The sequence below is a fragment of the Periplaneta americana genome, chromosome 9 (assembly GCF_040183065.1).
Source record: "Periplaneta americana isolate PAMFEO1 chromosome 9, P.americana_PAMFEO1_priV1, whole genome shotgun sequence".
Taxonomy (NCBI): Eukaryota; Metazoa; Arthropoda; class Insecta; order Blattodea; family Blattidae; genus Periplaneta; species Periplaneta americana.
In genome coordinates this window covers 152,904,121-152,920,156 of record NC_091125.1, presented here as the reverse complement: position 1 = coordinate 152,920,156, position 16,036 = coordinate 152,904,121, and the positions used below count along the sequence as shown (strand labels likewise).

At 37.1% G+C, this 16,036-nt stretch overlaps 1 protein-coding gene across 2 annotated transcripts in view; it reads left to right on the top strand.

The window, feature by feature from the left end:
- Lrch (Leucine-rich-repeats and calponin homology domain protein) overlaps positions 1-16,036 on the top strand; it is a 328,792-nt gene that overhangs the window by 203,993 nt on the left and 108,763 nt on the right. For both annotated transcript variants that reach the window (XM_069836132.1, XM_069836131.1), the window contains exons 2-5: positions 610-754; positions 7,566-7,798; positions 11,931-12,067; positions 13,833-14,075. In XM_069836132.1, the coding sequence (XP_069692233.1) occupies positions 610-754; positions 7,566-7,798; positions 11,931-12,067; positions 13,833-14,075 (758 nt within the window). The remainder of the gene's footprint in view (positions 1-609; positions 755-7,565; positions 7,799-11,930; positions 12,068-13,832; positions 14,076-16,036) is intronic.

Sequence of the window (16,036 nt, the reverse complement as noted above, 5' to 3'; positions counted from 1 at the left end):
ACCAGGAATGCTCGGTAGACAGAAGAAAGAGATACTAACAACAGATACTGCCAGAACGATTACACAATTTCCATATGAAGAGTCCACTGCAAGAATGATGGATGTCACTTTCTTGTCGAAAATGAACCAAGACTGTCAATGCATAGCTTAAGACATACAGAATGTACATACAGAGTTATATGGCATTAACACTGATTGTCATTGTCCAGTAATGATCGGAAAATCACAGTTAATCTTTGAGCGCTAAGCATTTCAAACTTTCAATTGCTTCTCCTGCAAAATGTATTCCAAATGACATCCATCATTCTTGCAGTGGACTCTTCATATAATATGAAACATGTCAGCTGATCCACTCCCAGAAAATGATGAACAAATACCTGGAAAATAGGCTGTTATTTCTTTACAGTTTAATTATAATTATTCTTGCTTGAATAAAACTAATGGCATGTTAGACACGGGTTTCTTCAGTCAGTTATGGCAACCCAATTCATGAAATAAAATGAGATTGCACAGCCTCATACACGTTAGCCTTTTGGCTTTCTGTGCATCCCTCACTACCAGAGTTGTTATGAACTATTGCTTATACAACGCATTTTTGTTATTTTCCAGATTTATCAAAGAACCGGTTTGGCGAACTTCCAGTAGAAGTGACTGAATTCTACTTCCTCGAAAGGCTACAGCTGTACCACAATACGATTAGATCCATACCTGATTCCGTAGTGTATCTGCAGTCTCTCATTTACTTGGATCTCAGGTACGTACGAGCTGAAAAGAAGCATCTCAGGTACGCACGAGCTGAAAAGAAGCATCTCAGGTACGTACGAGCTGAAAAGAAGCATCTCAGGTACGCACGAGCTGAAAAGAAGCATCTCAGGTACGCACGAGCTGAAAAGAAGCATCTCAGGTACGTACGAGCTGAAAAGAAGCATCTCAGGTACGCACGAGCTGAAAAGAAGCATCTCAGGTACGTACGAGCTGAAAAGAAGCATCTCAGGTACGTACGAGCTGAAAAGAAGCATCTCAGGTACGTACGAGCTGAAAAGAAGCATCTCAGGTACGTACGAGCTGAAAAGAAGCATCTCAGGTACGTACGAGCTGAAAAGAAGCATCTCAGGTACGTACGAGCTGAAAAGAAGCATCTCAGGTACGCACGAGCTGAAAAGAAGCATCTCAGGTACGCACGAGCTGAAAAGAAGCATCTCAGGTACGCACGAGCTGAAAAGAAGCATCTCAGGTACGTACGAGCTGAAAAGAAGCACTGCTGAATGTCCTCTTGTGTTTCAACTTTTCAAATGTAGCCTATATGATGCCTCTGTCTCCAACAAAGAGGGTGGAAAGATACATTTGCATTTTAATTACAGGAGGGGTTAATGCCTAATGAACGATGAATAGGCAGTAAGGGTCTTAAAGTATCGTGCTCCGTTTTACTGAAATCGTTCTCATTCAAAGTTCTGAAGTAGTTACAAGGCTTCAGAGACTTCGTGATTATATTTAATTACTTTTTCATTAGAGCAAAACGAAATTAAAATCTGCCGTTTTAAAGGAATTTCTATACAAATAGTTCTGAATAAGTTTAGTGACAGTGTCGTCCTGTTTTTTTCATTTAGTTTAATTTAATTTTTTTCCACTTTGTGGCCTGACTCCAAGTTCGATATGTATGTTGACATTCTTATACTGACAAGGAGAGGACACGCTCTGTATATCACCGAATGGAATAAGATTGTGTGAGATGAAAGTACAAGACGTACTGTTTAAAGTCATACCTGGTATGGGTGGCCATTGACCCCTCGTTTTGAAAATATTGGCTATTGTTTGTGACATACTTCCGTTAGGTGCTTAATAGGGAAGCATTAGCGTGGTAACAGCGTAGCCCATATGGTTGGATGCTGAGTTGTTAGCCAGACAACCTTAAGTTCGAATCTTAACTGGTCCTATATTTTTTTTCTTTTAATAATGATTAATATTGTGATCACTGTTATCGATTTACATGTATCATATTTCTCAATGTATTGAACGCTTCATCATGTTTTAAACAAATTATAATTAACTAACATTGTATTGTAAAGAATAAACCATGAAATATTGCTCATGTAGGCAGGTAAGATGTGTCACTGGTGTCTGTTCTATTTCTGTAGCAGCTATTCCACTTCATTTTGTACCCGATTCATTATGATAAATGTCATAAAAACACACAAAATATACATATTTCCTGCACCATGCACAGCAAATGAAAGTAGGTTGTCCACAGTCACATTTTTCCGCACTTCTACTGCGAAACAGATATCCTTCACATTCACAAACACTTCTCATTCGTTTATTAATTTTGATGCATACCACCCATATTTCAACATGGCTTTGAATATAGGAGCTGACAACTGAACGGGAATAAAAAATAAAAAAATAAAATAATAATAATAATAATATCAAGCTTTAAAAATTGAGAAGACATTAGGATTCGAACTCAGGTTGCCTGGATGACAACTTAGCATCCAACCATATGAGCTACGCCGTTACACAGTATAATGTTTTCCTATTAGACACCTAACGGAAGTATGTCACAAACAATAGTCAATATTTTCAAAACGAGGGGTCATTGGCCACCCATACCAGGCATGACTTTAAACGCTACGTCTTGTACTTTCATGTCACAAAATCTTATTTAATTCGATGTCCTCTCCTTGTAAGTCAACTGCCATTATACGAGGAGCGCACTCAATTGTGTGACTTGGTGGCCGGGATTCCACAGTAATATGCACTGTTGCACGAAGAATCTATGTAAAGATTAATATTTGTTCCTACAGAATACATTTGTTACGGCAACAATGATCTTGGTAAGCGAATTCCTCGCACAACACAAAATATCTGTCCTTCCACAGCCACCATGTTCTCCAGATTTTGCTCCAGCAGATTTCTACTAATTTCCAAAGGTCAAATCCCTACTCAAGGGACGGCGGTTTGCGTCAGCCGAAGAGATGAAAATTCATGTGACAAGCGTTCTGTGGGAAGTGACCAAAGATGGGCTGCAGAAATGTTTCGAGAAGTGGTATGGACGCCGGCACAAGTGTGTCACTGCCCAGGGGGCGTACGTTGAAGACGGTGTCGTGTAAATGGTTATATGCCATCTGCAAAAAAAAGGTATCTGTTAGAGATGAATAACGATCGAGAAAGCGAGACTAACAGCGCCCGCAAAGCCGGAAACCCGCACGACAATGTTGTATTACGTCCTTGACGTAAAGATTGGTTGTGAGTCTTCCAAGACTCGAGTTTGATCACTCCCGAAATCCCGAAGTCAAGCAGCCTTGAATCCCCATAGTTGTTTATACCTGACTGAACTTTTATCTATTTTGGCAACTGTTATATATGTATAAACAATCAAGTAGCCTATTTGAAACATCATCTCTACCTTTCAGTGTATAATAATCCGTTCCCCAGCCTTTATTTAATTACGAGGCCCTTATTAAAAGGCTAAAGATTTTCTTTTCATATCTTTAAGACCAAGTGTACAATCTCAAGTAAAAAGATATTAATGTCATGTTTTATGTTTCTTAGGAATGCAAATTTATGTGAGAATTGATTTTTTTTATTTATATAATCATAGGTAATGTCATATAAAAGAACCAGAACATTTTGACAACTAAGGTACTGTTCCGTTTTATCTTTTTGTCTCATTTAAACATTTATAATGTTATTTATTTCAATGATGTATGTTATTCAAAGTTACAAAATGTTTCCACACCGACCAAATGCTATTTCCAGAATGATGAGCGAGACTGAAAGCGCACAAGAATGACGAGCCGAGACTCGAAAGACAAATGCAGCGAACACAGCGAGCGAGAGCAGCAGTTAGTTTTGTTCATCTCTAGTATCTTATTATGTTCGCACTGAGTCTATACGCCTGGAGAGTAGGTCACATACTACACGGACAAGGCAGAGAAGTTGCCTATAGAGCATGGCGTTGCCACCCGTAGTTCCGGTACTTTCTGACTATTATAATATAATTAACACTAACTTCATGGCATGACGCCTCAAGACATCTGCTACACTGATTCGCTAATTTCAAAATTTCCGTAGATGCCTTTCGCATACCGCAAATTTTATGTTGTGGCGCCTCAAGATTTCTGCTGCACTGATTCGCTAATTTTAAAACTCGCTGAGACGTAATGCTTGCAGTTCGCTAGAGGAGGGAATTATCGTGCTTTCGTGAATCTTGAGTCCAGTTACATATTATAAATTCTAATAATAATTAATAATAATAATAATTACTATTATTTATTTATTTATTTAATCTGGCAGAGCTAAGGCCAGTAGGCCTTCTCTTCTGCCCAGCCAGACTCTAATTCTAATTGAATACAATTGGTTACATAGTTATTATATTAATATCTAGACCATAAAACAACATGAAAGTAAATAATAAAGTTGGATTAGTAATGTTAGTGTGATAATAATAAACAATGGTAAGAAATAGTGATGATAATAATAATAATAATAATAATAATAATAATAATAATAATAATAATAATAATAATAATAATGAGGTAATTTAAATATTTATTCTGTGATCTATATAACCGTTAAACATTGAGAAACCTGAAAGAGCTATTATTGTTAACAAGAATTGTTAGAAAAATATTTCGTTAGTCTATTCTTAAATTGGTTTGATGTCTGACAGTCCCTGACATTACTCGGTAGGGAATTCCAAAGCCGAGGAACAGCCACAGTGAAAGAAGATGAATATGAGGATATTCGGTGGGAGGGAATGGATAATATTGAGGAGTGTTGTGATCGTGTGTCTTTGTTATGATGGGTGGATAAATTTTGAAAACGAGACGCAAGATAGGCAGGAGTGGAGAAATGCAATATTTGTAAGAGAAGGGAAAGACTGTGGATTTTCCTACGATCTTCTAGACGGAGCCAGGACAACATTTCGAGGGATGGTGTTACGTGATCAGCCCGGCGAATATTGCAGACGAAATTGACGCACATATTATGAACACGTTATAGTCTCTGCGCCAATTTCAACTAAAGAATGTGAATGAGCATTACTGTAATGAACGATATCTGCACTAAGAAAAGGAATACTCTTCCAGTAAAGAGTTCCTAAAGTATTGGGCCACCAGTGTTAGCGTTTAATTCCTTGCCTTATATTCAATTGTGGCTGCGATCTGGAAGGAGATCTGCAGAGGCGACTGCATGACGAAGAAGTAACTTTGGAAAAGAAGTGCAATACGAGTCTATACAGAGTCTAGTCTGACCAAGGACATTTTAACAGTACCCCTAAAATTTGTTTCCAACTACAGCACTGTGTACAATTGTACAAGTATGAAACCTAAGAACGAATATTGGGGAAAGCGACTTTTGACCTACCTTGTATATCTACTGGGTGTTCATTTCAAAGTGTGTCATGACGTCACTGTTGGTGAGTCAGCGATTTGAATCGAGTTTCAGCTTTTATGTCAGAGAAGTTGCCTATTAATCAAAGCGTTCAATCTGAACTTGAGAACAGTACGGTATAACTTGAACGTCGTAGCAACAGATGGCGGTCTGTACGATCTGTGTGCTACCATAACCTCTTTCGAACTGTGTTTTGCGCCGGGAAGTCGTACCCAGGGTATTTGTTATCATCGGTTGCGTACGGCAACATTCCACAATACAAATCAAATGCTCCGTGTCCATGTTGACCGTCGAAGTTAATGTCAACAAATACTGTACGTAAGTAATCGTCTTAACCCTCTCCACATATCCCGACAGTAAGAAAAAAACTCACCTCAGTACGTGTTTCCAAACAGTTCACATTCCTGCCACTACCGGCGTTACGGTATGTATCGGTAAGTACTCTTCTGAATGAACGCCGTACTTGCTAGGCAACTTCTCTGGCACATAGGTAATACGCCTCTGCGGAAGTGTAGGAAGATTGAATTCTCTAGGCTCATCGGCTAGCCACATGACGACATACAGCGAGCCACGACACACTTTGAACTGAACACGCAGTATTTTAGTGAATTGCTGTATCCTAGTATTTTTTCCTTCACATTTTGGGCCCCATTTTGAAATTAATCTCGAATTTAAATTGTTGCAGCAATGATATTTGTACATATAAAAAATGAAAATTGCACATCAATTGAGAGAAAAAATTCAAATTTTACCATCGTATGGTGGGTCCCTATCACCACGGCATGGCGCGTCCTCAGGTTGCGGATAGAGGAGACGGCCTCCAGATATGGAGGGTAGCTGCGAATATATTGAATAAGCAGTCGTGGACAGCCGATAAGGGGTGGTACTCCAGCTTGGGGGTTGGGCGAAGGGCTAACAACCCATCACCGTAAAAAACAGCTTGTTACGAATCCCTACAATAAGCCTCGGAATAGGACTGATTCCCTGGCACGATCACAGCAAAGGAATAAGGTTTTGAGATTTGGCACTTGGAACGTAACTAGTCTGTATAGAACAGGAGGGGTAACATTAGTAGCAAAAGAACTAGCTAGATGGGAGCATAATATTAAAATGGATTTGAGGGAGGTGGGGTGTGATGATAATAATAATAATAATAATAATAATAATAATAATAATAATAATAATAATAATAATGATTTATTTTAGCTGGCAGAGTTAAGGCCGTAAGGCCTTCTCTTCCACTCAACCAGCAAAAAGTGTATATACATATGCATGAACTTACAAAGAATCAACAATTTGATTTAGATGAGAGTTACATGTATACAAAAGTTATTTACAAATTAAACAACAAAATACTATGAACTATTAATTAAACACTGAAATAAACTGTGTAGCAGAATTAAGCTAAAATACATAGAATGTTAATATATTTCAAATAATATTAGATAATAGAAAGAGATTATTATGAGACAATTTTGAAAATACAGCACAATCAGGATGATGTCTAAAGAAAAAAGTAACAATGTAGTCAGTGATAGTTTAAATCAGTATGATTGGAGTGAAATGCTAATAAGGTTATCTTTTAAGCTGTTCTTAAAGGTGTTTGTTGTCTTGCAGCCCCTAATACTTTGTGACAAGGAATTCCATTGACGCGAGGTGGATATTGTAAAAGATGAGGAATAACAAGATGTTCTATGAAGAGGTATACTTAGCGTGCCACAGATAAGTGATCTGGTATTTACGTCGTGGTTAGAGTATAGATAAGAGAAACGAGACGAAAGGTAATTTGGTGTTGAAGTGTGCAGAATTCGAAAGAGTAAAGACAAAGAGTGTAAAGTTCTACGTTCTTTAAGTCGGAGCCACGAGAGACTTGCGAAGGACGGTGATATGTGATCATATCGTCGGATGTTGCACACGTATCTGACGCACATATTCTGAGCTCGCTGTAACTTGACTGACAATTCAGAACTTAGGTCACTTAACAAAACGTCACAATAATCGAAGTGCGGCGTTACTAGGGAGACTGGATTAATCTTGCACAGGATAGGGACCGATGGCGGGCTTATGTGAGGGCGGAGACGAACCTTCGGGTTACTTAAAAGCCATTTGTAAGTAAGTAAACTTCCCTTAAGTACCACTGCTGCTACTTACATCCGTGTTTCTGGTTGGTGCAGCCGGAACCAGTTGAGCGTGCTTCCCAGCTCCCTCTGCCAGCTACCTCTCGAAGTATTACTAGTATCGAATAACAAGCTGGTGGCTCTCCCAGAGGAATTGGGCCGCATGAAGACACTGGCCGAACTAGACGCTAGCTGCAATGAAATCTCCCACCTCCCCCCTCAACTTGGTGAACTGCCGGCACTCAGGTCCCTCAACGTTAGGCGCAACCACCTCGTCGAGCTGCCAGTTGGTAAGTAGCTTATGTAACATTGTAGCTACCACTGTTTCATTGTTACTTTCTTTCCTCAGGAAATGTCTGTATTCTGCCACAAACAAATTAATTTCATTTAGTATTCATTGCTACATAGAATACACAGTAAATACATATTACGGACATAGCTCAACCCGTTAGGGCAAGCTCGTGTTCGGGGACGGTTCCTATAAATAGCTCGTATTTTGTACTAAAGAACATAACAAAGTTTCAACAAACTCAAATGTAATACCTGCATCAACTTCTACATAGGACAGACAGGCAGATCATTTTAAACCCGTTACAAAGAACACATCACAGCCATAACAAAATTACAAAACACATCCACATATTCAGAACACGTCACAAATGCTAACCACACCTACAGAGACATCAACACAGACATAGAAATTCTACAAATCCAACCAAAAAGCCAGAAACTAAACACACTAGAACAATACGAAATATAGAGACACACAAAAACACATCCAAATGAAATTCTCAACACACAACTCAATTTCAGAACACGCACACTCTTTGACTCCACATTACAATACACAAACACACCCCTACAGGAAACAAAACAAGAGGCGTCAAGACCAGCAACAAGAAGAAGGCCCATAACAGGCCGAAACATGTTAACCAGATGCGATAGGCTTTAACACAAGAAAGACATATAATACATATTCCGAAGTTTCAACAAAATTACAAAACCAATGCAATTATTACAAAACAAGATAAAAGTAGAGAAGCAAGTCAAGAACAGAACATAAGTTGAAATGAATAAATGGTGGCCTATATTGAAATTAAGAAAAAGGAATATGAATAGTAAACAATTTGCTTATTTTTTTTTCTTAAATTTATTAAACTAAAAATAGCCTAGGTCAGGATTTATTATCAAAATAGATTTGTATAACCTTGGCCCGTAACTCTGGCTATGATTTATTTCAGTGGTTGAGTAACATTTAGGTTCAGCTAATGGACATGTCAAATTTCTTATGATAGGATAAACATATATAAACATGTATGCAGTAAAATCCCTCATATCCGGCACCCAAATAACCGGAAATACCAAAACAACGGCACTTTTGACTACCGTCGCTAGGGGTGACTTTGTGCCATGAGGGTGACTTTGTGCCATTCGCAAAAAACGTATGGAAGTATTCTTTAAGACCGTGACAAGGTTTTGAAGTCTACTTCCTTACGTTTACTAGTCTTTAAAACCTTGTGACGCTTTTAAAGTCTACTTCCTTACGTTTTTTTTATGAAATGCGCGAATGGTACAAAGTCACCCTCATGGCACAAAGTCACCCCGCACGACGGTATATATATATATATATATATATATATATATATATATATATATATATATATATATATATATATATATATGAAAGGGAAGAGTCAGACAAGGATGTGATTATTTTTCGTGGATCGCACATGCCGCATAATATTGTGTTTAGGACTCTCTACATTGTTCACGCGTGAAAACATAGACTTAAAACTCCGTCATGTCCCTGGAATAGATCAGGTAGCATCGGTAAGCTGTCAGTTGCAAACAATGCGCAGAGATGATATCTTTAAATTTACCACTTCAACTTGCCTGTTTCGAAGGAGTATTGGATGAGTCTAAATAGGAAAGTGTCAAATTCTCTTTTTCTACAGCGTGTAAAAGTTTCATTCGAGTGACAGCATATATAAACAAGTAGACATTAGAGATATGTTAAAGAGGTTCAAATCATCGAACGCCACTTCATTGTCTTCATAGTTGTGACGTTAGCTGCATAGTTCTTCGCGTCACATGCCGCCATTTAAAGTTGTTATAAGGTTACGAAGACTTTTAGTATTTTTTACGCTATTATGTATTACTGTATTACAATAATTATGAACTGATGAATGTTCATTACCGTATTCAGTACTAAAAATAAACATTGTACGTATTTCAAAACTTTATTTTTAAATATATATATATATATATATATATATATATATATATATGAAAATTACTAAATTTCAACATGGAAAAAAATGTTTGTGTAGTACAATATGTCTGTAAATAACCTATAAACGTATTTTCCAATTATTCGGCAAAATCAGTTATCTGGCACTGGTTTTGTCCCACAGTTGCCGGATACGAGGAATTCTACTGTATTTCAGATGATTTTTATGATAATATTTTAATGATGTATATTTATATATTCAATTTGAGAGACATTAAAATCTGAATAAATCAATTTTGTTAGATATAATCAATTGACTTGTTTAAGCAAATTTTAATTTTCCGCCTTTGAAGCAATTACGTTATTAAGTTTGAAAAGACAAACATAAACGCAAATATTAACTAGACATCATGTTCTGTTGTTTGGTTGTCACATTGAATTAAATACAGAAACGTTAAATTAGTGCATATTTGGCCAAATTGTTAGTAACACTGGATACTCATAGTCATATCACAGTCTAGTATATAGTCACGAAGCTTGAGTTGTTGAGGGTACTAGGAACAATAGACTGTGCCGGTACTATTTCACATTGTCTGTTATGAGGCGATAGTAGTGATCCTAGTGGTTAGCAACTTTCTATGGATGCATATTCCCTACTAGGAACAATAGACTGTGCCGGTACTATTTCACATTGTCTGTTATGAGGCGATAGTAGCGATCCTAGTGGTTAGCAACTTTCTATGGATGCATATTCCCTACTAGGAACAATAGACTGTGCCGGTACTATTTCGCATTGTCTGTGATGAGGCGATAGTAGCGATCCTGGTGGTTAGCAACTTTCTATGGATGCATATTCCCTACTAGGAACAATAGACTGTGTCGGTACTATTTCACATTGTCTGTTATGAGGCGATAGTAGCGATCCTAGTGGTTAGCAACTTTCTATGGATGCATATTCCCTACTAGGAACATTAGACTGTGCCGGTACTACTTCACATTGTCTGTGATGAGGCGATAGTAGCGATCCTAGTGGTTAGCAACTTTCTATGGATGCATATTCCCTACTAGGAACAATAGACTGTGCTGGTACTATTTCGCATTGTCTGTGATGAGGCGATAGTAGCGATCCTAGTGGTTAGCAACTTTCTATGGATGCATATTCCCTACTAGGAACAATAGACTGTGCTGGTACTATTTCGCATTGTCTGTGATGAGGCGATAGTAGCGATCCTAGTGGTTAGCAACTTTCTATGGATGCATATTCCCTACGTATTGAGCTTCGTGACTGTATATTCTAGACTGTGTTCATATCCTATCAGTCCATTGATCGATCAATCAAACTGTACTTGATTCCTTCATGTATTCATTGGTGAGTTGGTTAAAATGTATGGAGAAATTCGGGTTTTACTTTTTTTTTTTTTGATTCTGTATAATCTTTAGTTTTTTATTTAAGTCCAATTTTTGTTTTGTGGTTTGACATTTAATTAGTAAATTATTGATCACTTGAATGAATGAATGAATGAATGTGTGGTCAATAAATTGAATGAATAATGAATGATCGAATGAATTAACTCTTGTTTAATTGATCAGTTGACAAGGTAGAAAATGGCTGTTGAATGAGAATGTTGGGTTTAAAATGATAGATTAATTGATTAGAAGAATGTTTGATTGATTTATAAGTGCATTAAATATTAGTTCATTAGTTGAATGATCTATTCATTACATAATTGATTTTTGTGTAAATTATTCATTGATTGGCTGAACGATAGATTTATTCATTAAAACACAATCTTCACAGTTCACAGATTTCACTGAATCTGTGTGTTCATGGAGATGCTAAATATTTTAGTCTCTATATGGTTGGAATACGACTGTTTTCTGTTGTTTAGTGACTTGGCGTGTAAAGGCCGGTTCACAATAAACTGGGAACGACTACGAGAAAGAGAACGGAAATAATGTTAAAATAAATGTATTTAAATGTGAGCTATTGAACTATTGTGAATTCTCACATTTAAATACATTTATTTTAACATTATTTCCGTTCTCGTTCTCGTTGTCGTTTCCGTTCCCGGTTTATTGTGAACCAGCCTTAACAGATGACACATTTCTCGGTAGGTGACAACTTATTCTCCTGTGCATCATCCATGCATTGTCAAGCTGTACATTATTTGTGTTGTTCTGCTCTTATCTAGAAATCGCGTACCTCAGGCTGGTGAGGCTAGACATCAGTGGGAATAGGATCTCTACATTGCCAGTGGAGCTGCGTACCATGACCACATTGGTCGACCTCTGTCTAAGCCACAACCCTCTAACATCCCCACCATCTTATGTAAGTGAATGCATCGCTTGGTAACTCAGAATTATCAATTCTGAAATCTGCTTTAACGATTTTTCTGCTTTTAATGTAGTAATTAATCCTTGTAGGAGCGAAAATCTAAGGGTTCTGAATATGAAATTGTGGTCATATATTTCTGGTATTTAAGGATCTATTTTAATTTAATACTAATTTAAAAAGAATATACAGGGTGAGATGCCTAACATTATTATCTTCAATACCTGCTAAACAAGTACTGCTATTTATGTTTATTGCACTGTTTCTCCATAGTCTCTCTATGACCTTGTCCACACCTGTGGAGTAACGGTTAGCACGTCTAGCCGCGAAACCAGGTGGCCCGGGTTCGATTCCCGGTCGGGGCAAGTTACCTGGTTGAGGTTTTTTCTGGGGTTTTCCCTCCCCCCAATATGAGTAAAAGCTGGGTAACTTTCGGTGCTGGACCCCGGACTCGTTTCACCGGCATTATCACCTTCATCTCATTCAGACGCTAAATAACCTTAGATGTTGACAAAGCGTCGTAAAATAAACTACTTAAATTAAAAAAAAAATCTATGACACCTTGTGCACCCATAAATTCAGGTCAGAAAGGGTTAAGAAAATAATTGTGTAGTATAGGGTTCCCAGACTCCCGTAAAATACAGGATCGTCCCGTTTTTCACTAATGCGTCCTGTTGTCCCGAGAAAAGTCTTCGGGACAGCTTTCCGTCCCGTATTTTAGAGTTCTAAACTGAGAAAAAACGGAAAAGTTGCAATGTCTATTTCGTATTACAAATTACAAACATCGCACTTCATCATTGCAGGTGACTGTAGACGGACTATTACGAAACAATATTATTGTGAGTTATTAATTTCTCAAGGCAAGTGATGGCAACACCAAACATTTAGATGAAGTCTGGGTGGATCTGTTTAAAAGTACTGAAGGAGAACTCTCAAATTTGAAGAGGGTAGTGTAGTTCATTATGTGTTTAACTGGAACAAATGCGCGTGTCAAAAGATTATTTTCTCTCATGAACGTTCTATGGACTGATGAGAAAAATAAATTGTCTGTAAAAGCAGTAAAATCAATGCTTGTAAAATCATTCTTCAGTGAGGACTATTTTGCTTTTCATGACATTATTCTTCAAAATAAACAATTGTTAAGTGAATGGTGTGTGGATAAGCTTCAGGGCTTCTACCACGTTGTCTTGGTGTTATTGGCTGAAGTTTCGACCGCTGTGTTGTGGCCATCTTCAGAGCAGTTGTTGGATAAGGAAATAGTCTGCCTGCCATTATATATATAGTAGTCTCGATGGGGGGAGTACTTGCTGTGATAGGTCGTAGGTTCTCCTTAATTGTTAAGTGAAATTCATTCTTTAGAGAAATATTACAAGGCCAAGGCGAATTCATTTATAAGAATATTGTCACGTGAGGAACTTATTGTATTTTGTGGCTATTTCTATAATAACTTAGTAAAAACAATTTGAAAGCAACTTACATAAGGAAGCTTAAACTTAATGCAAATATGCTCCCTAACAATTATGTTTACTGTTTGTTTACTTACCCTTAGTTTGTAAAGTGTTTGTGTAGTAAAATTTACTACACACACACTCTGATAGATTGGCGTATTTGATGGGTGTGCATATTAAACTTACTCAATGATAACTGATAAGTGTCCCGTATTTTTTTCCAATTTGTCTGGGAACCCTAGTGTAGTGTGATTAGAAATGCTGTGAAGGACAACACTTGTGCGTAGTTGACATTGCTGGATTTGTGTTGACAGCTATGCACACGAGGACGGGTCCACGTTTTCAAATACCTAGAAATCCAAGCAATCAAGGAGGACAAGAAGAGGGGCATCCTCAATGAAGAACTCAGGAGGGCTCACAGAAAAGCTGGGCACCTATCAGACTTACGCTTTGCAAATGGCATATCAACAGAGCTACGGCAGAAACGGTACACAGTGGACAGTGGCTATAGCACGAGTGATGGAATGGACAAGAGGTGGTCACAGGAAATCGAGAAGGTGAGAATTGTGTACATAAAGTTGTATCTCAACATTGTTTATAATGTTTGTCGTTTTGTGCCATCTAGTTAAGTAGGATTGAAACCATTTTTCGTCAAGTAATAAAAGAACATCTGTGGATGAAGAAAATTTAATCGCCCTAAAAAGGCGTATGGCGCTATACTCTGTTGTTAGGGTGGCGTCCTCAATTAATAAAAAGCCCTAAAATAAAATATGAAAAGAATATTTTGACTCATTGCAAGTGACATTTATAATATATGGACATGTATCAGTGTTGCAAGCTCTTGGTCGGATGGTGCTTAGGTGCTTGTCAAGATCAGACCACTTCCCATTTTAATGATTGTGTAATGTTTGTGGTATATCTTATCATATGACAGATGTCCAGTATCTGATATTGATTTTTGTATTCCGAGTAACTGTTGCTATCCTTTCAGCATGTTCAACTGTTGAATAGTAGTTTCTGTTAGCAGGGCTGGGCAGTATTTGAAATACGTATTTGAAATATGTATTTGAAATACATTTGTAGTTTGTATTTTGTAATTTGCAAGAATTTTAGAAAGTATTTTGTATTTTGTATTTAAATACATAAAATTGATGTATTTTCTATTTCAAATACTCAAAATACTTTCTTCTTCTTCTTCTTCTTGTCCTTCAAGTTTTGGATTTGTATTTGAAGAATGAACTTCTGTCTTATTTGCGTACCCATTTCAGATGTGCTAGCCATACATTTAGTTTTCTTGCCACAACTGATTTCCTTAATGCCATAAAGAAGTCTCCCACAGCATTAAAGATCCATCACCCAACACTTGCTAAGTGTTCAGCATTATGGAATGCGTCTAGGAGACTCAAATACTCAGAAATTATATCAGATGTCTTGAAATATTCATTAAAGTTTCCTTGCCCAACTCCATTGAATTCTCTTTATGGTTCAATCTCTCAAATATTGCAATTCAAACATGATGTAAACAGTATATGTGAAAAATTGGGATTGCCAACCTTCAAAGATATTGAGTTTCAATACCTTGAAAAATATTGTGCAGTTCTGAAACCCATTGCCGTAGCCCTTGATTTACTGCAAAATGAGAAGACGTGCTATTACGGCCAACTTTTGTCCACATTAATTTCCCTCAAAAACAGATTACATGTTCTGTTACCTAGTAATCTACGCCATCAATCCCAGTTAATTCCAATCCTAATAAGTTCGCTTTCATCAAGATTTAAAGCGATGTTTGATCTGATCCCAGAAGCTAATTGAGCTATTTTGTCAGCTTACTTCCACCCATCATTTAAGATGGATGGCTACCTGACACTGCCTCACCAAATGATAAGAAGAGGATACAGAATATGTGTGTGAAATCAGCTGAGCAGTTCTCTGCTACATCTTTGGTCAGTTCAGACAATGAAGACGATGAAAACAATTTTTATGTTTTCAACTCAAGTAAAACAGACTTTGAAAAGCAAAAAGAAAAGAACTTGTCTGCTGTGGAGTATGAGCTCATACAATTCTTCAATGGCAAAGGGACAACCCTGCGCTCTCTAGAGAATTACCCAACAGTGAAACAAGCTTTTGTAAAGTATAATACAAGTTTGTGTTCCTCTTCGCCTCTAGAAAGACTGTTCTGTTTTGCAGGATTTATTCATCCACCTTACCTGATGAACTTTTTGAGAAACTGGCTTTTTTGAAAGGGAGCAGTAATTATTCATATGTAGCACAATTTCATTGTTGACTAGGAAAAGGAAGAATGTTCAATTAGTATTTATATAAAACTTCGAGATAAAAATAATTTTAATGTTAATGTAATATTTTAGATTTTCGGTAATATTCTTATTTCTTTATATATTGTATCGGGTATTTGAAATACAAATGTATTTTGGTTAATTGTTTTAAGTATTTTGTATTTGTATTTCAAATACTATTCTCTGAAGTATTTTGTATTTGTATTTGAAAGACTTGGATGTCA